This window comes from Cornus florida, unplaced genomic scaffold (genome assembly GCF_030987335.1).
Source record: "Cornus florida cultivar Cherokee Brave unplaced genomic scaffold, ASM3098733v1 CherokeeBrave_3.0.0_Hap2_Chr02, whole genome shotgun sequence".
Taxonomy (NCBI): Eukaryota; Viridiplantae; Streptophyta; class Magnoliopsida; order Cornales; family Cornaceae; genus Cornus; species Cornus florida.
Window position 1 is genome coordinate 78042115 of NW_026775572.1, and position 27218 is coordinate 78069332.

Here is a 27218-nt window from a genome sequence, read left to right on the forward strand (position 1 = left end):
ATGAGTCTGCAACTATGTCGGTACAGAACTGAAAAAGCATAGATTTTTGACTGAGGATATGCTAAGCAATGCTCTGAATACTTAGTGTGCTAGGTCGGACGGTGGGTGGGATAGCTCTATTGACTGGTTGTCATGTGATAAGGTTGAGAAGGGGCTGGATTGTGGCGAGGGAAGTGTTTTGAGGGACCAGAGGGATGGGTCTCTTGATTTAATGGTGTAGGAAGGGGTGGGCCATACAATTTTGGGTGTCGGTTGATCCTTTGACCATTGTAAGACCGGAAGGAATAGGGATGGGTATTATGGAGTAGGGATGTGTTGACTTAGGGAAGGGGTTGGTGAAGGAGAACATTAGGCTGACAAGCGAATTGTTGGGTATTTCGTTTGAGGGTAATAAAGAGCAGGCTTTCTCAATTCTCTTTGCGACGACAGAGCAAAGAGATGGGGAGTTGAAGAAGATGTAATGTTTCCGATTTTTATCATTTTCCATTTTTTGGAATTTTTTGATTTTTTGAGGGTATTTTCGACTTTTCTTGTTTTGTGTGCCGGGCACCGCCGAGTGTGTTAGAGTGTTGATTGGGACATTTCCTTGAGTTTAGGACTCTTGGAAATGCATTGGTTGCTATTTCGGTTTTTTTTTTGTTTGTTTTTCGGGCCGGGAGGTCCCAGGTGGGACCCGCTATCAAGGTTGTTGAGCACAGGGGTCCATTGCATTTCATGCATCAGTATTTTATGTTCATTCACATGGTTATATGTTAATTTGTATGGTTGTAATTGGAATATATACACATATATATTATAAAAGAAAAAGGGTGAGATTTTTTTTATGTGGTGGGACCCACAAATCATTCATTTTAATGGCCTTAAGGCCATTTGGCTGATCATTTCAGCCTCATTTTCTCTCTCTCACGCTGATATCTCTCTCCTTCCTTTATTTCATTTTCATTTTTCTTTTCTTTTATGCCTCAAATTTTCCTTTCATTTTTCGGCCAATTGGTCGGGTTTCCGGTATCAGTTCTCTATCACATAGTCAAAAGGATTTTAATTTTCGGAGGAGCGGTGATTATTTTACGAATTTTTGAAGTTTTTGAATCTAGGATTTCGGAGGGGGTTTTGGCCACTTGGAGTCGGATTTCGGAGACATGCCTTTGGAACAGTAGAATCTCCTCGTCGTCGGCTACGTTCCCACTGAACAGTTTTCCGTTCCGCCGCTGTTGACCGGCGTTGACTTCCGTTGACCGGCGTTGACCGCGTTGATCGGCGTTGACTTTTCCGGCCGGGGATGTATTTTGGCTACTTTTGAGGTAGGGATGTCTAAACCATTAAGTTGACTTGAGTTGAGTTCGTTTACTTGATTTCGTGTTAAGCATGATTAAATGATAAATTTGGAATTTTAAATGTTAATTATGTGTTTATGTGGCAAAGATTGCTCTAGATGATGTTGATTGTGTATGTATATATATATATATATACGTGCTTGGTTGCAAAGGTGTTTAAAGAGCAAGCTTTACGTTGAAATGTTTTCTTGAGGTTATATGTATATACATGATGACGATGATGAGTATGTATGGCTAAATTTAATAAATGCAAGCATGTGTATGTCAATTTCTTTCATGCATGATTCCATTCATGGCATGGGCATGGTTTGGGAAAAGTGAGGTTGAAATGATTTTGTTTTTAAAGAAATGTGTTTGGAAAGGATTGCCAGGAAAGGATTTAGAAATGAACCAGATTTCGCGAGTCCGGGGCTAACTTGACCTAGAAGGAGTGCTGCCAGGTTTAGGGCGTGAAAAAGTTGATATTAGGCCCTTTAACGGTTGCCAGGCTTTGCCAGAATTGGAACCGGGGATATCTATCAATCTCGCCTCGGTAAAGTCAGTTAGCAGGTTTTTGAAAAGTGAGTGTTGGGTCAGTATGGACCAAGTTTGGGATGGGATGCATCACACTTCATATCATATGCATAGTTTTGAAGAATGGTGATATGTGACTGCATGTATTGATTGTTATGTTATAAATGTTGTACGGACTCCAATTGCATGACTCCGGCTTCTTTTCTATTCCCGTTCTTTGGTTGTTGGCCAAAACCGGTGTTTTAGGCATTACCTATTGAGCTGTTGAGTTCACCCCTTATCTTTACATTTTTAGGGAATAGGAGGAGAAAGGGCGTACGACTCGCATTTACAGACTTAGACGACGTTAGGATTCTTTATAGTGTATAACGTTGTATTTACGGCCATGGCCATGGTAGCGTCATTTATGTATTTAAATTCATTGAAAATTGTATAATTTGATTAGCAATGATGTACTGACCTTGGATATGATGGTATTGCCGAGATGACCTCGGAGTCGGGAAGAACCCGGTTAGCGATTCGGACCTTTGGGTTCGGGTCGTTACAGAAGAATCAAGAGAAAGGAAAGGTGGGGTAGGTGAAAGAAAAACCCTTCTTCTTGATATAGAACTTTCGGGGGTATCCTCGTCATGTGGGATAGGAGATGGGTGTCGAGGGTGGATATTTGGTTATGGAGGTTCTCTATTTCTTATACCTTCTTGATGGAGGAGGATGGCTTTACATGGGCTTTTTCAGGTGCACCCTTCAAATACCAGGTGCACCCTACAAATAACGTAGAATACACAATACGACAAACAACCTCAAAGTGAGGTTGACGAGGAGCATGCATATGTTGACTACACCAACAACAAAAGTAATATGCGAGTGAGTAGCAGTAATATAGATCAATTTCCCAACTAAGCGCCGATATCGGCCAACATAGGCAAACAACTTCCCATGTTCACCATCAAGTTTGATTGTGGAGTCCGAGTATTAGCCGGTCAAGCACCTAAAAGACCGGTCTCAGCCAAAAGATCAAGAACATATTTCTGTTGAGACAAGGAGATGCCTTTTTGAGAACAAGCAACTTCGATCCCAAGAAAATAGTATGGAAATGTTGACCCAGATGTCGTTTTAACTCTACAATGCCTGCCAAATCACTTCCAGATATAATAATATCATCAAAATAGACAATTAAAACAATCGTATTAGCAAAAGAGCAACGAATAAAGACGGAATGGTCAGAAATAGAGCGCTGAAAACTAAACTCCATCACCACATCACTAAACCTATCAAACCAAGCACGAGCAGACTGTTTTATGCCATAGGGAGCCTTTTACAGTCGACAAAAAAAGTGCTGACTACCATCAACAACATAACCAGGTGGCTGATCCATGTAAACTTCCTCATGTAGGTAACTATGAAGAAATGCATTCTTTGTATTAAGTTGATATAAAGGCCAGGAATAACAAATTGCCACAGAAAGAAGAACTTGTACAGAGTTAAGATTGGCTACAAGAGAAAAGGTCTTTGAGTAATCAACACCATAGATTTGTGTGTACCCTTTGGCAATTAAGCGCACCTTAAGACGCTCAACAGTGATAAAGCATCTGGTCTGGATGGTTTCACTATGAGGTTCTTGTTGGAGAGTTGAGAGGTGATGGGCACCTTTTATGTTTTCCATTCTCTTGGGCGGTTCGAGAAGTCGTTGAATTCATCTTTTATTGCTCTCATCCCTAAGAAGGGTGGAGCGTCCGATGTAAAGGACTTTAAACCTCTAAGTTTAGTGTGGTGTATCTATAATAGTAGCTCAAGTCCTCCCTATGCCCCATGACGCTTTTATTGGTGAGTGGCAGATTTTGGATTTCGTTTTCATTGCCAATGTGTGGATTCTAGGATGAATTGTGGTTTCCCCAGAGTTCTTAGTAAGCTTGACATCGAGAAAGCTTATGATCATGTTAGTTGGAGCTTCCTGTTGTATCTGTTGGAGGTTGGATTTAGTGGAGAGATGGAGGAGGTGGATTAAGGCCTGTATTTCGTACACCAGATTTTTGGCCTTGGTGAATGGGTCTAAACCAGCCTTTTGGGCAGTTCTCGAGGCTTGAGACAAGGGTATCCTCTTTCCTCGTTTTTGTTCATGATTGTTATGGAGGCTTTTAGCAGGCTGATGAGGGCAAGTGCTTTATTAGGGGTTTCATGGTGGGTAGGGATGCAGCTCATCAGATGGAGATTTCTCATTTGCTATTTGCGGCTGATTTTTTTTGCAATGTTGATGTGTCCTAGCTGAGATATTTGAGGTGTGTTTTGGTATATTCAGGTAATCTCTAGTCTGAAATTTAATGTGGTGAAGAGTGTGCTTTTCCTTGTGGGGGAGGTCCAGGATATTGCTTCTCTAGCTGCGATTCTTGGGTGTGGAGTTAGCTCTTTTCCTATCACTTATCTGGGACTACCTTTGGTGCTCCGTCAAGGAGGGTGGGACCCTGTGATCGAGCGTTTTGAGAGAAGACTGGCTAGGTGGAAGAAGCAATATCTCTCGAAGAGTGGAATTGTCACTCTTACGAAAAGCACGCTATTGAGTCTGCATATATGTTTTCTTTCTCTCTTTTAGATTCCGTCTTGTGTTGCTTGAAGGATTGACAACAGAACTTCTTTGGGGTAGCCAGGGGAGGTGTTCAAGTATCTTGTTGTGCATTTGGAGCAGGTGTGCATACCTATTTAGTTGGGTTGTTTGGGTATTAGGAGGTTGATCCCTTCCAATAGAGCCCTTCTAGGTAAGTGGTTGTGGAGGTTCGAAGCCGGGCGACATTGGCTATGGAGGAGGGTTATATTGAGCCGTTTTGGGTAGGAGAGAGGTGGTTGGTCTTCTCGTATGGTCAGATTAGCTGAAGGTGTGGGTGTTTGGATTCATTCGTAAGGATTGGTATGAATTTTCTATACACATTAGGTTCAAAGTTCGGGATGGTAGGGGTATTCGGTTCTGGGATGAGTAATGTTGTGGCAATCGTCTATTGTTGTGTTCTTTTCCCAGGCTTTTCGGAATTGGCATTGATAGACATGCCTTGGTTTCCGACTCTTATCGGCATGATAGTGGTAGGATCACATGGGATGTGCGGTTTTTGCAACATTTCTAGGATTGGGAGATTGGACGATGATTCTGGACTTCTAGATCTTTTGTATAGACAAGTTTGAAGGGTAGGGTCCTGACTCCATGTTTTGGGTTTCTTCTTCTTAGGGGAGGTTTGAGGTTCGTTCCCTGTTCTAGTGTCTTTCAGACTTCGATGGTCCTGATTTCCCTTAGAAGACGGTTTGGCGCCCCAAGGCTCCTCTCATAGTGGCTTTTTTTGGTTGGACTGCAGTTTGGGGCAAGATTTTGATGATGGATAACTTGATAAGGAGAAACGGTGTTGCTTGTGTAAGAGGGATGGACAGTGAGTGGACCACCTACTCTTGCATTGCCCTGTGGCTCACAACGGTTGGAGCCTTATCTTTGATTTGTTCGGCATCGAGTGGGTTATGCCTTGGTCCTCGAGGGGCTTGATTGACGCCGGGAGAGGCTTCTTTGTGTGAGTCCACACTCGTGATTTTTAAAGGGCGTCACCCTTTTGTGTTTGGTGGTGTGTTTAGAAGGAGCAGAATCGAAGATCTTTCAATAGGGAGTAATCTTCCACTGGGGCTTTGAAATATCTTATTATATCTAGAGGAGTTTGTTAATTTTTTGGGTTCCTACGCCCTTAGCCTTTTTTTTGGCCTCGGGCTTTGTGCAGCTCTCGGGATGCGTTCCCGTTTCTTACTTCTCCAAACAAAAAAAAAAAAAAAAAAAAGATTTTTTTTGCTGGTGAATTGAATTTGAATTTCTGTTGAGTTTAATTTAAATTCAGAAAAACTTTAAAACTGGGTCTCTAACCTACAAGTCCTATTCACCCCCGAGGTCTATATATATCATTGGCCTTGTACGACTCTCCGTTAAGAGCCTCGGGTTCCAGTCCTTACTAGCAATTGGTATCACAGTGGCTTGCTATAAATTACTGAGTAGGTCACGGAAGACCTTAGGGAAGGTGGTTGCATATCTAGACCGTCCTAGTTGAAGGATGTGATTATAGTTATCAGGAAGCTTGACTAAAAGCTTTTCTCAATATATAGTTGAAAAGGTCTGGTTCGCGGTACATGAAGGTATTAATGCTGTCAAAGTCTCTAAATTACGACTGTTGACCACTAAATTTGAAAATCTTAGAATGGACGTTCATGAAACTTTTGATGAATTCTATACTAAGATAAATGATATTGTCAACAGTTACTTTGTTTTAGGAGAAGGCAATCTAACAGTAAAGTGGTTAAAATAAATCTTCATGTCACTTTCTCAACGTTTTTAAGGTATTGCCACTGAGGAAACTAAAGATGTAGATAAATTAAGGTAGTTGATTGGTTGGCTCACTACAAACGTACAAGTTAAGTTACCCTCCTCCCAAAAAGGACAAACGCTTTAACACTTAAAACTACAAAGGAATAGTCCTGTGAATACTCAAGTAGTGAAACTACATGATTTAGACGGGTTGAAACAACGGTCCGAATGGGTCAAGTCATATCGGATTTAATGGGTCAAGCTGGTTCAAACTAAATGGATACTTATCAGGTTGGGCTTTGTATCGGGTCAGACTGCCTTTTATCTCCCCCGTTTGTTCGATAACCCTAGACACAGAGGTTTTTTTGCTAACAGTGGGAACTACACAACCCCGAGACTGTCAATGACGACTGTCACACACGAATGCCGATTACGATAAACCACGCGACTGCTGAGACAATTAACAACTCTACTACCTACGACAATCAACAACACCACAACGACCTTCGATGGCAACCATGCAATGACGATGAGATTCTATGTACAATGATGATGAACTGTGAAGATGGCAATCAACAGTAATGATGATGACCACATTAACTAGAATCTTGCTTTGATACCCTGTTAGAATTAGGGTAAAAGAGAAGCTGTTATGGGTTTTTTTTTGTGAGAGAAAAAACTCACGCTCCTCACTCTAATATTTTGTACACACACACACACACACACACACACACACACACGTGTGTACAGGGATAACGAAGGACTGAAATACCCGTGTAGGGTAAACTAATTTCATTTGTGCCTTAATACAACTATTCTAACAGGTATAGTTGTTTGTCTATGGTGTACATGATCTTAGCTATTCCAAGAAGGCAAGCAGTTTTGGGAGTCTTTAATGATTCTGTTGTTTATTGTTAAATTGATTTTGGTTTTGTCACAAAATTGCCAAAGGGGAGATTGTTAGGATTAGAACATAGTGTGAGAGAATTTTGTAACAACACACATTATAATCATTAAAGACTCCGAAAACTGCTTGCCTTCTTGGAATACATAAGATCATATACACCATAGACAAACAACTATACCTATTTTTAGCTTTTGTAATGCAATCTCGGTCTAATCTTCTTAGGTTGCTCAACTGTTTGAAGAAAGTCCTCTTTCACTTGCACTGCATCAATCCTCCAGTGTGAAAAAAACTCGACCATGATAAGGAACCAAATGAAGAACATTGATAACATTGGATGTCTTGATGTGGCTGGGAAGCTTCAACCCGTATGCATTGTTGTAAATCCTTTCCCAGTACTTCACATGGTCCAATCTTTCTTGCACTCAGTTTCGTGTACTTGCCAGCTGGATATCGATCTCTAGTCAAAACAACCTGTTGGAGAATAATTATAAGAGTGATTTAAGCCCTTAATGGCAACAAGTTGTTTCCCTAGTATAGCAAGTTAGCATTCAATTATTCTCCAACAGTGTTTATTGGTGACAGGCAAAAACATTATATAATTAAACTCTTGCTTTTTAAAATAAATTCAATTTATGCTTGTAGATGATGTACTATTCATTTGTTTATAAATGTTGCATCTTCTTTTTCCTATATTTTTGAGTGTTCTTCATTTGGAACTTGTCCCTAAGAATAATTCTTGCCTTTTGTTCTAGGTCAAGACCATGAACAAAAAAGATCATTATGAGATAAGGGAATACGATTTGGATGTGCTTGAAGATGGACAAGATTTATCTGTTCATGCGAAAGGGAGGCCGTATCCTATATACCCTTCGAAAGGCCGCCTAAATCCAAACTTCCTTAGGGAGATTATTTTGAGGTTCGTGCCTCCATTCATTAGGATTATGTTTATTAATATTGTAGCATGCACGCTATTTATTTTAAGACACTGCTTTGGATTATACTCCTTCTTTCCTTCGGGTAAGAACCTTTTTGTTAATTGTCTAAAGAGCTAGCCCTTTTATGCTTTCTTTCTACTTGTTACTCCTTATTATATTTTGAATTTTTTTCCTTCTTAAATGTGTTGATATTATTCAAAGATAAGCATTTAGTACATAGGAAAGAAAGCAGATATGACCACATTACAATAGAAAAAGAAGAAAAATTGAGTAGCACCATTTCCAGTATGGGTGCTGCCCTCACAACAAAAGGCAGAAAAGATGCCTAACATCGTCAGTATAAATCCTAAAAAGATGGAATAGCAGCAAGTAGCACTTCAAAGATGGCAGCTCTAGCTAACTCCAGAGCTCCTCTAGAACAGCCTCTGTGTAACCTAGTGTTTCTTTCTGTCCAAATAGTATTATATTTTGATTTCTTTCTACTTTGCTTATTTTCTTGTCCAAACAGTATTTATGGGATGTGAAGAATGAAATATAAAAACACTAATAATTTTGGTTTTTCCGCTTAAAAATCTCATGTCCATTGTGCTTGCTTGTAGTTTACTTTATATATACTCCAGCGAAAGAGCTTCGTAATAGAGATGTGGTCTGAGTCTACTACTCCGACCAGTCACCGGAATTATCCATTCTGGTGAAATCCTCTGTTACTGTTTCTTTGCTTCTCTCTCTCTCCAGTTGTGTTCTTTTGTGTTTCTTTGGGGGTTGATTTCAGATCTGTCAATGAGGGCTCTGGATGTTCAGGGGATTGTCGTTTCTTGAGGTTGCAAGGCTTCCTCGTTTGGATCTAAAAGGGGATGTGGAATGTGAAACCACAATTAGAGGGCCTGTTCTTAGGGTGGACAACCGCAGCACCGACAGTCGTAAGTCCATGATCAAGTCTTGTCTTGTTGGGCATTTTGACAGAGAAGTGGGAACTATGGATGCTATTCAGCGGTCGGCTTCGAAGACATGGGGTTAGGGATTCTACTTTGGCTGATGGGTTGCTTTTGTTCAGATTCCCGTTGCTTTTGGAAGCTCAGAAGGTTTTTAACAGGGGGTAAGAAAGTCTGGGGTGATGCACAGTTGTTTATTGATTTGTGGTGCTATCGGGTCGGGTGCTCTGGGTTGAGGAAGAAGTCCTTGCACCGGCGAGTCATTTTGTATGGCCTTCCTTTCCATCTTTGGTGTCAGAAGCTTTTCTTTGCCATTGGTGACCTTTGTGGAGGGTATTGGGATGTTGAGGCTTATGAAATGAGCGATACGGAGAGAACCGTCATTACTGTGCTTGAAGGCGGTGAGATCCTGGAGTTTATCACAGTGGAAGACAAGTGGTGGGCTTTCAGAGTTTCGGTGACTGAAGAAATTTGCCCTTCCCTTGTGCCTCTTTCCAATTCTTACGCTGGGAGTGATAGGTTGAGACCTCAAGTGTTTTCGGATAGGAAGACTCGAGCGTATCGATGACCTGGAGGTGGTTTTGGTGTTTCACCGGAGGATCAGAATGCAGATTGTCACAGTGGTCTAACCCAAGGACAGGGACGTACGTGGTTGCATGCGCCAAAGGAGAGTGGGGTGAGCAGAGATAGGAGCGGTACACTTGGTTGGTGTACATGCGCCTCCCATTGTAGGTGCAAGACAACTGTTTTCGCACATGACTTAGCATGTGAGCGTGTGGGGTATTTAAATTCTGCTAAAGATGGGCTTGCGAAGATTGGGCCTGGAACTGGGCCACATTATGGGCGACATGGACTAAATGATACAGCCGGGCCTCATCAGATTAAGTCTAAGCCCAAGTCTGTTGGGTCATCCTGTTCAGTTGGACCGCACCAGACTAAGCCCAACTCCATTGGGTTGAGTTCGTCTATTGGGCTTCTTCATACTAAGCCCACGTCCAGATTGGGTAAGTCAAGAAGGGATAGGGTGGTGGTTTGGGGCCCGAACAAGGGGCTTGTTGTTTCTTTTAAGGGGAAGCAGTCCAGCCCACTGGTTGCTAAGGCATCCAGATGTTTTCAGCAGGCCCAATCCACTGCTTCATCTTCTACGCAGATCAAAGTTCATTCGACGACAAAGTCAGTGGCTAAGTAATGGTCTAGAGTGGAGAAAGATAGCTGATTTTTTACATGGAGATGGGTTGACGACTAAGAGGTTCCGTCACGGTGAGTGCTGCAAAAATTTGATTTCTGGGAACAGATTTGGTCCGTTGCATACCGGAATTTGCTGTGATGTTTCAGATGATTGTGTTTCGTCGGATAAGGGGGTTTGTCAAAGAAAATCAATTACGATACAACACCCTGGCAAATGATGGACTAGGAAGCAAAAACAGAAATGGGTTGCTCGCAAGGACAGAGAACTTGAACATGGTATGCATCCTACTTCCCACTCTTGGAGCTCTCTTTCTGCTCCTTCTTCTTCTTCTACTCCTTCTGGGGTGATGAGGAGTGATGGGGGAGGACTGTGATGGGTTTTCAGTGAAGTCTTGGAAGCTTTCACTTGTGGTTGAGGTGGGGTCCGAGGATGAGGTGTTTGACTCGGATTTGAATGGAATTGGGCTTTTGGGCTGCCAGAAAGGGATGTAATGCAATTAGCTCTGAAAAAAAGAAATAAATCTGTAGAAGGGAAAACAGAGAGCTAACTCAAGCTAGAAAAATAGCTTAAACACCCACAACTCAATCTCAAAGAAAGGGAAAGGTAAAAGGCTGCTACAGCAGACTGAAAATATTGATAATATGTCAAAAGCTGCTAAATACAACTTGGAACAACCCTTTTATAAGACACAAGGGATGCCTTAGCAAGGATTTAATCCTAGCCCTTCATATAAATATAATCTAACAACTAGAATTCTATCCAGCAAAATGAAGACGCTAAAATGACAAAATAGTCCGTATTTGGTCATATGACTCACTTAAAAAGGCACATGACTTATAAAATAAAAATCAAAATGACAATAGTATCCTAAACATGAAATAAAAATTGATTTAAAACTTAAATAAATGACTTAAGACCCATAAATAAACGCACAATCTAATCACACCATCAGCTGCATCTATTAATGGAAACTCAGTCTAGTCTTCTAAGGATCTTCAATTGTTTGAAGAAAGCACTCTTCCATTTGCACTGCATCAATCCCCTCTAGGTGAGAGAAAACTCGTCCTCGAGTTAGAAGCAAATTTCCACGATCAATCAAAAAATCTGAGCATGATGTTCCATCCCTTCTTTCTTCTTTTCCGAACTCGAATCAAATACAATAATCTTCCTTTACTAACAAATAATACATTTGCATTATAAACATGAATTTTGCTGGATTTTCTTTGAAATTGGGTAGTTTTGCAAAACTCGGTGGAACACGTATCCTGAAGTAGAAGTTTAATCAACTTTAACTTTTGTTCCAACAAACGCCTTGCAGTTGTAGTGTGCTCCAAGAATTCACTCCAAATCATATCATAAAAGTAGAAACTATTTTTAGTACTCAAATCTTCAAACACCGACCAATGATCAGACTTGCATTCTTGCAAAACTTCCGTCGGTGAAAAGTTAAACACTTAGTTGTTTTCCATTTCTCTTATTACCACCACATTCTCATAGCTTCCTTCATTTTGAGATTCTTCTTTTTAAAGTTTTTTGCTTCCTTACCAAAAATTGCTTGTTGATCCCAATCCATAGATTCAATGTGTGGTTCTTTATAAAAACTTGGAGGCTTACTTCAATCAACAAATGGTTCTATGGTAGTCGATTTTACGAACAACCATGACTCATCATTGGTTGAATCATTCTCAGAATCATGATAGAAACTTTTTCAACCGTGGCTCCTCATGATTGACGAAAGTGTTCTCGTTAAATTCGTCGTCCTTATCATAAATAGGTTCCTCTTCTTGTGGTTCTTCTTCTTCTCCACCAAGATATCCTACAAATTCTGGATTTTTCATCTTAAAGCCGCCATCCCAACGCCTTTCTTCAAATGAAACAGGTGCTTGTCTGGGTGCTGCGTTTCCGGAAAAAGGATTAACAAAATCCTCTTCCAGATTGTCCTCCTCCTCAGATTCGATTCCATCTTGAGAAGGGCTGGGATTTGCGCAACGTGCAGGGCTAAAGCTTCAATATGCCTTCTTAGATCTTCTACCATGGCAAGCACTTGTTGTTGATGAACAACTGCGTCCTGATGAGGCCAAACTGCTGGTCTGCGAATTGGATTTCTTCTCCTTGGTGGCATGCTGCAAAACCTAAGAGAGATATCTAATATCCCAACACAAAACGACTGGATTAGAACTTGCTCTGATACCAACTAATGCAATCAGCTCAAAAAGAAAAGAAATAAATCTGAAGAAGCGAAACCAGAGAGCGAATTCAAGCCAGAAAAACAGCTTCAACACCCACAACTCAATCCCAAAGAAAGGGAGAGGTAAAAGACTGCTACAACAGAATGAAAATATTGATGATACGTCAAAAGTTGCTGAATACAACTTGGAACAACCCTTTTATAAGACACAAGGGATGCCCTAGCAAGGAATTAATCATAGCCCTTCATATAAATATAATCTAACAGCTAGAATTCTATCCAGCAAAATAAAGACGCTAAAATGACAAAACAGTCCTTAAGTGGTCACATGACTCACTTAAAAAGGCACATGACTTATAAAATAAAAACCAAAATGACAATAGTACCCTAAACATGAAATAAAAATAGATTTAAACCTTAAATAAATGACTCAAGACCCATAAATAAACACACAATCTGATCACACCATCAGCTGCATCTATTAATGGAAACTCAGTCTAGTCTTCTAAGGATCTTCAACTGTTCGAAGAAAGCACTCTGCTATTTGCACTGCATCCAGGATGGGACGGCCGGTGTTTACCATTTTGGGCTGTTAGAAAGGGATGGGATGGCCGGTGTAGATCATTGCACTGATTTGGAATGCTTGGGGAATGATGGGTCCTTTTCTGATTTTTCTTCATCGGTTCAACCTTCTTCGGATGGGGAGGAGCCGGGCTGGATTTCCGAGCACCTTATGGGCAGGGTTGAAGGTTTGGGTGGTTCTAAGTTGGATAGAGACATGTTGCTGAGATCACAAATGGACCCTTTGACTGGTGCTTCCGAAAGGATGGTAGTTTGTGTTGGGAAGGACCTTCGTTTTACCCTTAGCGATGAGGCAACTGCTCTGTTAGTAAAGGAATTGTTGAAACAAAGGACTCTGTCTGTTGATTATACTATTATTCAGGTCATTCAGGTTGATGGAATGGATGGTGGGGAGGATAGTGTTGAAGGATTTAAATATTTAAGTTACACCTTCTCTAACAGCTTAAGCTTTTAGAGTAGATGGGTAGTTAACATGGTATCAGAGCCAAAGGTCTCGAGTTCAAACCTCACTGTCACCCTAATTAAAAATTGAAAAACACGTGTTGGATAAAAAAGAAGGCCACACATGAGGGGGCGTGTTGAAGGATTTAAATATTAAAGTTACACTCTCTCTAATAGCTTAAGCTTTTAGAGTAGATGGGTAGTTAACAGACAGTGTTGTTGATTGGATGTTGTGTGTTGGGGAGGAGGAGGAGATGGAGGACGGGGTAGGAGAGGTGTTGAGGGATAAGTAGAATGGGGCTTTTGACCTGATTGTGTGGGCTAAGGAGAGACATCCAAATTTAGGGGTGGTCGATCCCTTGGCTGTTGTGAGACCGGAAGGTTTGGAGACCGATGGTGCTAGGCAGGATTGTGTTGATGTTGGCAAGGAGTGGCTGAATGATCATATAGGTGTTGTTCTTGTTGAAATCTGGTTTGTTTCTAATAAAAACTCTATTTCTTTAATTCATGTCTCATTTGATTGTAGTAGTTGTAAATTGGGTAAAAGTAAGACTCTTCCTTTTCCAATTCATGATGACATTACTACAAAATGCTTCGATTTGATTCATACTGATATTTGGGGGGATGCTCCATTTCCCTCTCATTCTCGTAAAAAATATTTTGTTTCCTTCATCGATGATTATAGTCGACACATGGATTTGTTTTGTGCAGTCTAAATCTGGAGTTTTTGATGCCTTTAAGCGTTTTTTGGCTTACCTAAAAAATCAATTTTCCACATCCATCAAAATTATTCGTTCCGATTCTGGAGGCGAATATATGAAAAATGAATTTCAAAATTATCTTCAAAATGAAGGAATCATTTCCCAGCGAACTTGTCCGTATACTCCTCAACAAAATGAATAGCTGAGAGGAAAAATAGGCGTCTTTTGGATGTTACTCGGACCCTACATCTTGATGCATCAGTACCCTCTCATTCTTGGGTGGAAGCACTTTCCACAGCTGCGTATCTTATCAATAGATTGCCTTCTCCAAAGCTTCAGCATCAATCTCCATATTTTCGCTTGCATCTAGCTCGTCCCAACTTTAACCAACTGCGTGTTTTTGGTTGTGTTTGTTATGTCCATCTACCTGCACAAGATCGAAACAAATTATCTGCGCAATCTGCTCCTCGTGCATTTCTTGGGTATGCATCTCATCAAAAAGGTTTTTTGTGTTATGATCCTTCTGTCCGTCGTATTCGTGCCTCTCGTAATGTTGTCTTTGTTGGAAAACAGTATTTCTTTCAAAATACTCATGTCCCTTCTCCTCCGTCCTCCTTTTCTTATCTTCATGACTTTAGACAAACTTGTAATCTCCTATTTTACACATAGTGAATACTTTCGCTAGATCTCCGCCGTAGACGTAGACTTTGCCAAACCACGTATAAATCTTTGTGTTCTTTGCTTGGTGCAGTGTTTCGTAATTGTTGCTTCGTTCGCTGCATTTGTCGTAACAATATATATATATATATATATATATATATAAAAGTTTTGGAGGGATCGTTAACGACAAGGATTAAAGATGAAATGGACATGTTGAAAGACAATGTCCATCTCAAAAAATTGGTGAATCCACTACTTGAGATTGCATTAAGCTTTATGGAAGACCATCATTTCCCATCTCATTATCTCATGTAAAAGTGTGTAGATCTAATAAAATATATATTTTTTTTAATTGAAAATTTTGTATTTCTTTGAAGTGGAAGTGAAATAAAGTGATGGTTTCAGTTACACCAGGAGTCGTTGAGAGCAAAAGGGGGATGATGATAAAATACTATATGCACACAAACTCACTAGTTCATTTATTTGCTTTCCCTGTACTCACTGTGTCGTTTATCTGTGGCATGCAAAATGGTCAATGAAGTACTTACATGCTATCTCTAATCAGTTACAGAAGTTTCAGTGATTGAATCTCTTTTATTTTTCTTGAATGATCTGCTAGGAAATGATTTAGTTTTCTGCACAATATATATATATATATATATATATATATGAATTATTTGATCACCTGATAGATTGTTCATTAGTGTGCAGTAGTTAACTTCTTCAAGTATGTATTCTTTACATCTTTCAGAGCTTTACAAGCCTTGCCTGGCAATGTTGATCCTATCCCTGAAGATGTTACTCAGGATTTTGGACTTGTTTGTCTTCGCGATGTAAGAAAGCTTTCTACTTGATTCTGAAGGCTCTGTTGATGTATATTTTATAACTCATTTTATTAATCACTGCAGTTTGATTTTCCATTCTAGAAATAGTATGAGCATGCCAATCTCATGTGAGGTCATGAAGTTTTTCCCGTTTGTGGAAAATAGAATGAACTCTTTCACGGATAGCCTTTCCTCAATTTGCAAATCATTATTTGTCTTCAAAAGTCAAGATTATTAATGATTTTCCTCAAATGCCTATATTTGAATATGTTCAATAATTACGGTGTCTTGAATTTGCTGTAAATGTGTTATACATATAATGAAATGTGATAGATCCTTGAAGGCTGAAATGCAGTAATGGTTGAATTTAGATCATTGCGAGTGAACTGTCATAATTTGTAGTTTTAAGAGGTGACCTTGATTCAAAATTGGAAAAAACAAGCTGGAGCATCTCTTTCCGTAGTTGAAAAATCTAGTGAAGAAGGATGGTTCTATAATGTGTTTTATCAAACACGTTTGAACATCTATGTTAAAGGTTTGGATGGTTGTTGGCTTCTTCAATATTGTATTTCTTGGCTTTTCAATTTATGTCTGTCTACAGTCCGCAAGCTATTGTGTTTCTAGCATTGGAGGGGACATAACACTTATCTATGTTGCTTTATCTGGTGTCCTGATCTTTTACATGTTGGCATCTAAGGTTCCATTGGGTTCCAATCATGTTTAAGAACTCGGTAAGAGTAATATTTTGAGTGTCATGGGACACACATGGAAACTCATTTAGCTGTTTAATGTGTTGTGCAAAGCAAAAAAATTTACACTTGCGGATGGTCCATGAATTTCTTACCAAGAACATTGGATATTAACCAAAATTATTAGGTATCTGTGAATCTTCTTTGTGGTATGGAGAGTTGGAATCAGAGTGAAGTTTAAGTACGTTCTTTGTGACACTAGTTATTGTGTTGTTGAAATGGTGAATGATTCGGGTTTGGAGTTTGGACTTTGTGTGACACTTGATCAAACTTTATTAACATGTTCATGTGACAAGGATGTAGATATGGGCATGAATATCTGACATAGAACCCTTCAGAAATAAAATCAAAATGAAATATAATACAGTACTGGTGATGATGACTTTTTCCTGATACAGATACAACATGTTCTGCAAGAAATAGAAGGCACAGTGAAGTGCATTTTTGTGTTGGTTCACATCAAGAATCATTTACTTGATCATGGCTTTTCTGGAAATAATTGGAGGATTTCTTTTGCTTTTCCCCTTTATAGATGAATCTACTGGTCAGGAAATTTCTGGATTGGGTGAATCATTGATTGTATGTATTCTTTTATTATTATTATTATTATTATTTTTTATTTCTTTGGAGGAGGGGTGTGTGCAATGATGGAAACAAGGCTTTGACTTCACATTTCAAAGCCTTGTTTAACTATAGTCTTGGGCCTTTTTTGGGAGATAAGAAAGAAGATATTCTATTAGAGAAGGTGAAGAGGAAAAGAGTTAGAAGGATGATAAATCATTTAATTATTAGAGAGAAAAGAAACCAATGTGGAATAAAATAAACATAAAAAACCCAATAATGTGCAATTGCAAGCCCAACAGTCCATTAATCCTTTTTGATTATCCAGTTCTCTCTCTCTCTTATTTTTGGTATGCTACAAAATTTTCCATTAAAAAGGAGAATGAATTTGCAAATGATGAGGCTTTCTTGTAAAAGAACAAGAGTGAATTAAAATCTCTTAATACAAAGAAGACACCTGCGCTTCAAGCAATATCTCAGGGCATATAAATATTGCTTTGCTTCCACATGACTGAATAGTAAACATTTGCTTTCTAGTTAAACCATCTCCATCCTGATTATGCTTCGGCGATATTAGGGCTTCCTTTGGGTTTCATTCTACTAGTTATTTTCCAGCACGGTGATGGGGTTCCGATGAGGAGGTTGGTGATCTTTGCTCATGTGGGGGGGGGGGGGGGGGGGGGGGGGGGGGGGGGGGTGGGGGCCTGTGGGGGCTAGGGTTTCCCATGCAACCTCCCCACCACGGAGCAGTTGGAGGAGTTTGTTCGATGGTGATCAGCAACAACACATGGAACATTTATCCTTCGTTCAGGGGAGTCGTGATGAGTAGACCATTCATCATTCGGATGAAGACATCGCTGAAGTGGTTGAGTACTTGAAGCTTCCGATTGTGGGGTATCTGCTCGGGGTGAGGTCATACTTTCCCTACTTCAGGGATTTCTTGTAGAAGGTTTGTTAGAATTTGGGTGAGTTTAAACTGGTTTCTTTATGATTCGGTTTGAATATCAAAAGGATGTAGACACTGTTTTGAGAAGAGTCCATACGTATCAAGGTCGTCCAATGATATTCAAGAAATGTAACAAAAATGTTAACCTGGTTAAATAAGTTTTGGGTTTCGGTTCCTATATGGATTCGGCTTGTGGATCTTCCCACGCATTGTATAAGTGCAGTGGCGATACTGAAGATTTGCTCGAAATTCTCTAACCCATTGTACCTTGATGATGCTACGGTTGCTTAGGCATCGAGGGAGTTATGTGAAGGCTATGGTGGAGGTGGTTGTTCATGAAAAACTGCCAGGGGTTGTTTTAATTGAGGTGCATGGCAAGGTTTGTGAGATTAAGGCTGAATGTGACTGGAAGCCCCAAATCTGCAAGAGATGTAATGCCGTTGATCATTCAGAGACTAAATGTCCTATGAAGCAGCAGAAAAAGAGTGTTGCCACTGAGTGGGTGGTGAAACAGAAGGGGAAGTTGATTCCTATGGAGTAGGAGCATGAAAGTGGGGTTAGTACAACTGAGAATCAATGTGTTGAAGATTAGGAAGCTGCAGTTCCTGTGGAATCTGGTTTGATGGAAAGAGAAGCATTTCTAAGGGAGAAGGGTAATTTGTAAGGAAGAAGGGTAATCAGCCTAACCCTGATGATAGTACTCATTTGTTAACCAATGGTGACAACTTTCTCTCCAAAGGGAAAGGAGAAACTTGATACGACAGTGGGTAGTGAGGAGATTGGCGTAGCTCATAATGAAACACAATCTCTGTCAGGATGACTAGGGCTATGATAGCAGGTGGGGCAAACATGCCAAACTTCTTTTGATGATTGGTGTGTGGAATGTGAGATGGCTCAATAGAGTCAGGATATAGAAAGAAATCAAATCTTGGCTGTGTCTTCATGCATTATCTTTAGTTTGCCTTCTTGAGACTAGAGTAAAGGTGAATAAATTTTCTTCTATTACTGCTAGAATTAAAAATGATTGGTGTTGGAATAAAAACTATGATGCAATTGATTCTGGGAGAATATGGATTGGCTGGGACCCCTCTAAGCTTGATGTGCAGATCTTGGATTGCAGGCCTCAGGTTATGTTGTTGAGAGTCGCAGTTAAGGGTTCTAATGTTTCTTTCTACTTCTCTCTGGTGTATGCAGCTAACTCCATAGTGGGCAGAAGACTGTTGTGGGCTGATGTATTAAATTTTTCCTCTACCGTTGGGGGTGCTTGGTTTCTCATTGGTGACTGGAATGTTATTAGGTACAATCATGGGAAGAAAGGTGGATTGATCTTGCCTCAAGGTGTTCTTTGTGATTTTAATTCCTTAATTAATCAGCTTTGTCTTGAGGAGGTGCCCATTATCAATGACCATTGGACTTGGTGCAACAGACAATTGATCAGAAAGAGAATTTATGGCCAGTTAGATAGGGGTTTGATGAATATAGCTTGGGCTAATGTGGTCTCTCTGATCATTGGGGTTTAAGTGTGTAGTTTCCTAAAGATATTGCCTCTGGCCCTAAGCCTTTAAGTTTCTGAAAGTATGGTCTGAGCAAGAACCTGTTCTGCAGGTTATTACAGGCTTGGCAGTCCAATGTGGTTGGTGACGCAATGACTAAATTGATTCATAAGCTTAGATGGGTGAAAACTAAGGTGAAGCAGTGGAATGTTCATAAGTTTGGCTCAGTTTTGAAGGTGTCTCAACTGCTAGAAGGAACCTTGGGGAATGTCTCTAATGAGATGCTTATAGAGAGGGAAAATCAAGCCAGAACTAATCTGGAAGAAGCATTGACCAATGAAGAGATTCTTCTTGTTCAAAAAGCTACGCTTAAATGGATGCGAGAGCAGGACAGAAACTCTCAAGTACTTTTTTCGGAGAGTGAAGCAGCATAGGAACACTAATAATATTTCTATTTTGCAGTATAGTAATGGTGATATGGTTTCTGATCAGTCTGCTATCCAATATATTATTTTTAGCCTCATTCTCAATTTGAAGCTTCTGCTCTCAGACCAGTTAGAAGAATGTTGCTCTATTAGAAGCACCTGTGTCCATTGAGGAAGTCAAGACTACTCTCTTTAGCATGGGTGCAGACAGGGCTCCTGGACCTGATGGTTTTCCATCTAGGTTCTTCCAGCAGTACTGGAATATTGTGGGAATTGACTTAGTAGCTGCAGTTCAACAATTTTTTCAACATCCAGTTTTGGGTAAGGGCTTTAATTGTACTTTTATTATTCTTATTCCAATGAAGAAAGATGCTGTGAAGGTGAATGAATTCAGACCTATTTCCCTTTGTAATGTAGTGTATAAGGTTATTACTAAACTGATGGCTTCTAGGTTTGCTATGGTTTTCGGTAACATTGTTGGGAATGGGCAGAATGCTTTTGTGAAAGGTAGGAGAATTCAAGACAATCTTATCTTTAGCTCATGAGTTGTTGAGAAGCTTTGGTGCGAGGAGTACCAATTCCACCTTAGATTGGAAAGTTGACTTGAAGAAGGAATATGACTCTGGTAAGTGGCCAATTTTTATTCAGGTTGATGCAGTTATTTGGTTTTGGTGATTGGTGGATCTCTTGGGTGAAGTAATGCCTTACTTATGCGGTTCTCAGTTAAAGTCAATGGCAACCCTTGTGGATTCTTTCAACCAGAAAAAGGTCTTAGACAAGGTTGTCCTTTGTCACCGTTATTATTTACTTCAGTTACTGAATATTTGTCTGGTATTTTTAATGCTGAGAGTAATGTGGGTACTTTGGTGGCTTCTGATTATGCTAAAAAAGCTGTTATTCCTGTCACTCACTAGTTCTTTGCTGATATATTTTCTTATTGTTGTGAGAGCTAACCTTGGTTCTGTATTTACTCTGAGGAGGATTATGAAGCATTTTGAAGACGTATCTGGCCGTGTTGAGTATGGATAAATCAAAAGTGTGTTTTACCAGATCAGTCAAGAGGAAACACACTATTCAGAGGACTATTGGCTGTAAGATTGGGAAGTTGCCTTTCGCATATCTTGGCCTTCCCATGTCAGATAAGGGCTTAAGAAGATCTGATTGTAGAAGGCTAGTGGATAAGGTGGCCGCCGCCGCCGCTAGATGGAAAGCTCTCAATGAGTAGAGTTGATTAGGGCTGTGATCACATCCTTAGTCCATTATTGGGCGTCGGTTTACACCATTCCTGCAGTTGTGATTAATATTATTGAATGGAAGCTTAGAAATTTTGTGTGGGTTCATGATGACAATAGCAAGAAAATTCATTGTATTAGTTGGAATAGACTAGCAGCCCCTAAGAGAGAGGGTGGTTTTGGTTTTGAGGGGACTTGGAGACGCAGATAAGGCTGCCCAATGTGTGTTAGTCTCGGAGTTTCTGAAGTCTAAAGATAGATTATGGGTGGCCTGGTTCAAAAATTGCAATGTCAGGGGTACTACTTACTGGTGCATAGTTCCTACATTCTCAGTCTTCCATATGGAGAAGCATTGTGGCTGTACGGGATGTATTGAAGCATTGTTAATTTAGAGTCGGTGATGGCAGTAATATTAGTTTTATGTTGGACCCTTGGTGTGATGGTCAATTTATTAGAGAACATTTCAGCCATAAGCTCTTGAAGTTTCCATTCATTACATAGTCAACCAAGCCTCGCGAGACAAGCGACTACCGATACTGATGACAACCAAGCCCAGACCTAGAGAGAAAGCCCGTTCCTTCCATTTATCCACATCCTCCTTCTCTTTCGCGCCTTTGCCTTCATTGTAATTCCAATCAACCTGTCTACAAATATGATTGGAAAGGGTGAGGGCCATGAGATGTCTAAGTGTAGACAAACATGTTATGCTGAGTAACTCTATGGTGAGACAGCAATGGGATATATCAAGGTTCCATAACATCACTGCAGGGGTGTCGGAGTGTAGAAACATGAGAATTTATGGGGGCCGGGATCAAATTTTGTGGAATAAAGGTGATTTATGTTTTGAAGGGGCTTGGGAAGGTTGCAGGTTGGTTAGGACTAAAGTGTATAACTTGTGCTGGAATGGAGGTAGAGTCAGATGGTTAGTTTATTGCCACTGCTCTAATCTGCAGAGGAAAGGTATTTGTATGGCTTGCATTAGTTACTCCTATTTTACAGAGGATGAGACTGTTGATCACCTATTTGTGAGGTGTCATGTTGCTTGGGAGGTCTGGATTTGTTTGGCATCTGTCTTGGGATGGAACTTGCAGCCTTAGTCTTCAGTTCAAAATCTTGCTGATGTTTTCTCTGCTCAGTTCAGTTCTAAAAATTTGAGAAGGTTTTGAGGATGCTTTTGTCAGCTACTCTCTATCACCTAAGAAGGGAAAGAAATGGCAGATTGCATGGGAATGCAGCAGTATCTCCTACTGATCTTGCCGTCAGTTCTCCATTGAACCCTCTCTCCTTGCGTTATAAGCCCTCAGTTCTCCAATCAGAATAGCAGCCACATCATCACTAAGATTAAACTGACATTCTCTTCCCACACACACAGAGACCTGTTCAGGCTCACAGACAACTGTAACACAATCAAACGCCCCTGTACATCTGGAAAAATCAGAAACCTTCCCACTTTCCTCATCCGAACAGCCTTCCATCACCCACCTCATTCACAGTTGATAACCGCTGCAATTCCGACAGCCAACCTGCTTCTTTCTCCCCTACTGAGCACTTCAACACGCCACAAGGAGTAGTAGAAGAAGAAGGGGTAGAGTGAGAAGATCGCTGTTTGGTTAAAAAAGAAGACTTACCAGTCTCTTGAGAAGTTACTAAGTTTAACCCAGTTTTGCTTTTCTTTCTGTGACCAACGTCTGCCTTGGCGAATCTTGTGAGCCTTCCAGAAAGGACCCAGCCTCGTTGCTTCTGTCTCTTCAGAGATGGATTCCATACTTGCCTCTGTTTTTTTCCGAAATGGATCCTCTCTTCTTATGCGTATTGGAATGCTTTTGGGCCTGAAACTCAATTGGTCCATGAACTTTTGGACCATACTTAGCAGTCTGCTGATTTGGGCCATTGCAAGTCCCATTAAAAGAGACTTTTAATGAGTTATTTTAGCCCCAGCTCACTGCTATGGACTGAGAACAGCAATGGGCCATTAATAAAGATTCCAGCAGAAGGCCCATTTGCAAAATGATTAACCACAGTTGGCCCGTTCAAAACAGGCCCACACTCATTAGGTTTGAAATTTAAAACTCTCTCGTGTGACTTGCCATGAGCCTTGCCAGTTGTCACCCATCCGAAACGGGAAGAATCCCTATGCTGGACACGTGTACCCCCAAACCTCCTTCGATTTCACTCCTCCAGCGCATGAGGCTTAGGTCATCCCTGTCCTCTAGAGATCTCGTTCCTCTGCAAGATCGGCCTGTGCGAAACTCGTCCTCGACCATTTCTAGCACTCTCATCGTGACGATGCAACCACTCCTCCTTCGAAATCAATTTGCTTTCGTCCCAAACGATTAAGGAGTTAGGCTTCGGCACAGAAGAAGGTGCGATTTCTTCCATCAACATGTTCTTGAAAGCTACCCATTTGTCTTCAACGATGACGAACACTGGTATCTCTCTTCTGTCAGCGACTATGAGGACGACCTTCTCAGTGTCGATCATATCATATGCCTCTACATCTCGAAACCCTCCACACAAATCTCTGATGGCTTCGAAGAGCTTCTGACACCAAGGATGCAGAGGTAGGCGATAAAGCAGAATCCTCCTTACCTTCCTCTTCTTCATCAAGCCCGAGCAACCAACTTGGAAACACTAGACACCCAGGAACAAGTTTGCTTCTCCCCAACTCCTCTTACAATCTGTGCTTCCTTTTCCGATGGCAATCTGAACAGAAGGAGCCCATTGGGCAAGGTGGAAACCCTCACCCCACTCAACACCTTCCATTTCTTCGAAGCCCACTCCTCGATCCTTTGCAAGCTTCCCACTTCCTTCTCAAATCTTCCTACCAAAGAAGAAGCTAACTTGGCCTTTCTGATGGTTGTGTTGTGGTCAGCAACCCTAAACATGTGTCGCTATTTTAAGTTGTTGGATGATAAGAAGTGGCTATTCTTGGGTACGTGACCTGTTCAGAGAGTGAATTGACCTGGAATGTATGTTTAGGAGAGCTTTTCGGGACTGAGACTTAAAGGTTGTGGGGGGGACTTAATTAGGTGGAAGAGAGCTCAAATTTGAACTTTATTGTGAAATTGTATTTTAAGGATCACTGTGGTGATAGCAATTTTCTCTTCCCTTGGAAAGCCATATAGCAGTTAAAAGCCCCTGAAGTAGCTTTTTTGTGAGGAAAACATATATAGAAGCCACCTTGATCCTTAAGAATTTGGAGAAGAAGGACCAGGTCATCAATGAGTGACTAATTTAACACATACTAATTCAACACGTACTAATTCACAATTTCAAATATTCCGTAGACTTAATAGAAGTGCTGAAGTGGCTTCCAACTAATATAAAGTTTATCATTAAATGAATCCAGTTTTGCTGGCTTAGATAGTAAAAGAAATTTGTGTATATATGTGGTGTACTTTTGAACTTTATTACTTCTTAATGTCTATTTTTCATTTTAGAGGTAAATGTTATTTGTTACTGATGCAGGCATATATTGGGATTCACCAGCCCAAGAATTTAAATGAGGCTGATTTAGCTCGCAAAAGGCTTATATTTGACGAGTTCTTTTATCTTCAGGTGATTACAGTTAGTAATTTAATGTTGTCATATTCTTGTTTTCCTCATTAAATGTTAAAGGTATAATGCTCTATATGTTTTACTTATATATATCCCTATTTTTTTTGGTTCATGAATATATCCCTATTTTTTTTCTCATGAACAGATTGTTTTTCTTTTAGGTAAATTACATTGCTCTCCCCTTAGGTTTTAGGATAGTTACATGTGTTAGCAATAGCCAAAACTAAATTGACACCTCCTCTTAGTGTTTGTCACCTTGATGGCATTAACGACTGCTTGTCTTCATTACCCTCAGCATTTTATTAAATTTCAATGAAAAGAAATCAACTACGTTTATAAAAAACTCATTTAGAATTGAAACTATGATTATATCACGTGGGACCTTGTGGCCTCATCTCTGCGGTAGGTTGGGTCTGGTGGGCTCAACTCGCCAAGCCCAGCAAGTTGGGCCCATTTTTGGTTACATTCAAATTAAAAATATATTTAATCTTAATTTAGAATCAAGAATAAATATTAAATGGTTGATAAAATACATAAAAATTATAGAAAATTCTAATAAATATAAATAAACCAATTTTGCCTAAATGAGTCAAATTAGTCTTACAAGCTTGAGTTTAAATAGGACCCAGGTCAGATAATTGTGAAAATAGTTAACTGATAAAATTGTGAGTATGAATTAGTTTTTGGTAGACGAGATATGATAGCCTAGAATCATGGAATTTGAGTCACCATAATTGTTTTTGATAGCCGAGATATGATAGCCTAGAATTTTGGAATTTGACTTTATTTACGCATATATTTAGGCATAGAATCTACGGTGATTTTATTTGGTTTCTTTTCTTGTAATATTAACATGTGCTCTTTTAGTATATAAATACAAGAGCTATGAATGATTGACTATTCTCATTCAGCCCTTAACAACACTATATCTTTTCCAAAGTGTTGTATCTAAACAGTTTTTGGGGTGACCTGTTCCTAACTTTATTGCTGTGGGCTTCTAAATATAGGGTTTGCTATATTTCTTATCAAAGAAAAAAGATATATAATTGAGACTGTCTCTTGAATCTAATATCTTGCTATCCGGTGACACACGATATAAGGTGCTGCATGAGGATATCTTTTCTTCTTATTTCATTGATCTTATGTCCTTTGGAGAAACTTTCTTCATTTTCTATTGTATGATGTATTTGATATTCTTAGTTGACTTAGATGCATGCATTTCGTATATTTGTAATGGTAGTTTCGTTCTGTGCTTTCATGGAAGTCGGTATGAAAAAAGGGTATTCTATACTGCAATTCTGATTTCTTCATGTCTTCATGCTTTCTTTCTCTTCTAGATTGAGCCCTTTGTTTACATTACATATATGTATTTAGGCATGATGAGCAGTTTAGTTCCTTAACCACATAATTGTTATTGATATCTGTTAGCATATATGATAGCCACGATTTATGGAATAACTTACCATATTAGCATAGATTTGCATATGCATATGTTAGCACATATGATAGCCACGATTTATGGAATGACTTACCATATTAGCAGAGATTTGATTTAGTTTCTTTTCTTGTAATACGAGCATGTGCTCTTATTTTATCTATAAATACTAAAGCTGTGAATGAGTGATATATATCATTCAAGCCTTTACATATTATGAATATTATTCAAACCTTTTACATATTTCTCCTCTTTCTTCTATATTGTATTTCTACTTGGTATCAGAGCCAGGTTGGTCCGACTGTAATGAGGGCATTGCAAGTTCGGCACCACCCATTAGGGAATGGTCTAAGGTGAGATCGCCCATTCGGGAGGTGTCGGGTAGGTAGGGTGATCCGACCTCATTGAGGGTGTTGCGAGTTTGACACCACCTATTCAGAAATGGTTTGAGGAGACATAGTTGTTTCTTTTTATGGTTTGAAGAGACATTGTTGATTTTTTCATCTACATGTTTAAACATATATATGAAGGGGAATGGTCTGCGGAGACATTATTGATTCTTCCATCTGCATGTTTTAAACATGTGTATGAAGGAAAATGGTACGAGGAGACATTGCTGGTTGTTTACGGTCTGAGGAGAGGTTGTTTATGGTCTTAGGAGACATTGTTAATTGTTTATGGTCTGAGGAGACATTTTTGATTTGTTGATCAGCACTTCATTTGAGAGAAAATCATTGCTAGTCATATTTTTACTTTGCAACTTGAGGGGGAGTATTAGCATATATGATATCCTATGTTACCCGGACTCGGGTACGAGTGTCGGATACGGGTATGTGTCTAGAGGTCGGATCCATCTATGTATCAAATTATAGGACACGGGGACATGAAATAAAAGTGTTCAAAACTCGGACACGGGTACTTGAACGCTTCATTTATGTTGTAAAGGAGAGAGTACTCTTGTCAGTTGTATACCTTTGAGTTTGCACCAGTTGAATTTATATTTTTTATTAAGTCTGTTTTTTTCTCTTTTAGTAACCACATTATCTTTTACTATTTTACCTCAAACCAAAAATAAAATAAGAAAATAACTTACAAGAGAAAGCCCAAATAATAACCCAGTTCAATGTATTATATAATTGAAACACCCTTACAATTTAATGTCCAAATAATATACCAGCCCAATGGATTATATTATTAAAACACTCTTACAATTTAATGTCCAAATGATAGCCCAATCCAATGGATTATATTATTAAAACACTCTTACAATAGCCCAGCCCAAATAATAGCCCAAG

General features: G+C 39.7%; 1 protein-coding gene across 3 annotated transcripts in view; it reads left to right on the forward strand.

Annotated features, from left to right (window-relative positions):
- Nucleotides 1-27218, forward strand: part of LOC132295356 (ATP-dependent DNA helicase homolog RECG, chloroplastic) — a 115338-nt gene that overhangs the window by 42422 nt on the left and 45698 nt on the right. For all 3 annotated transcript variants that reach the window (XM_059793587.1, XM_059793585.1, XM_059793586.1), the window contains exons 9-11: nucleotides 7825-7988; nucleotides 15452-15533; nucleotides 24399-24488. In XM_059793587.1, the coding sequence (XP_059649570.1) occupies nucleotides 7825-7988; nucleotides 15452-15533; nucleotides 24399-24488 (336 nt within the window). The remainder of the gene's footprint in view (nucleotides 1-7824; nucleotides 7989-15451; nucleotides 15534-24398; nucleotides 24489-27218) is intronic.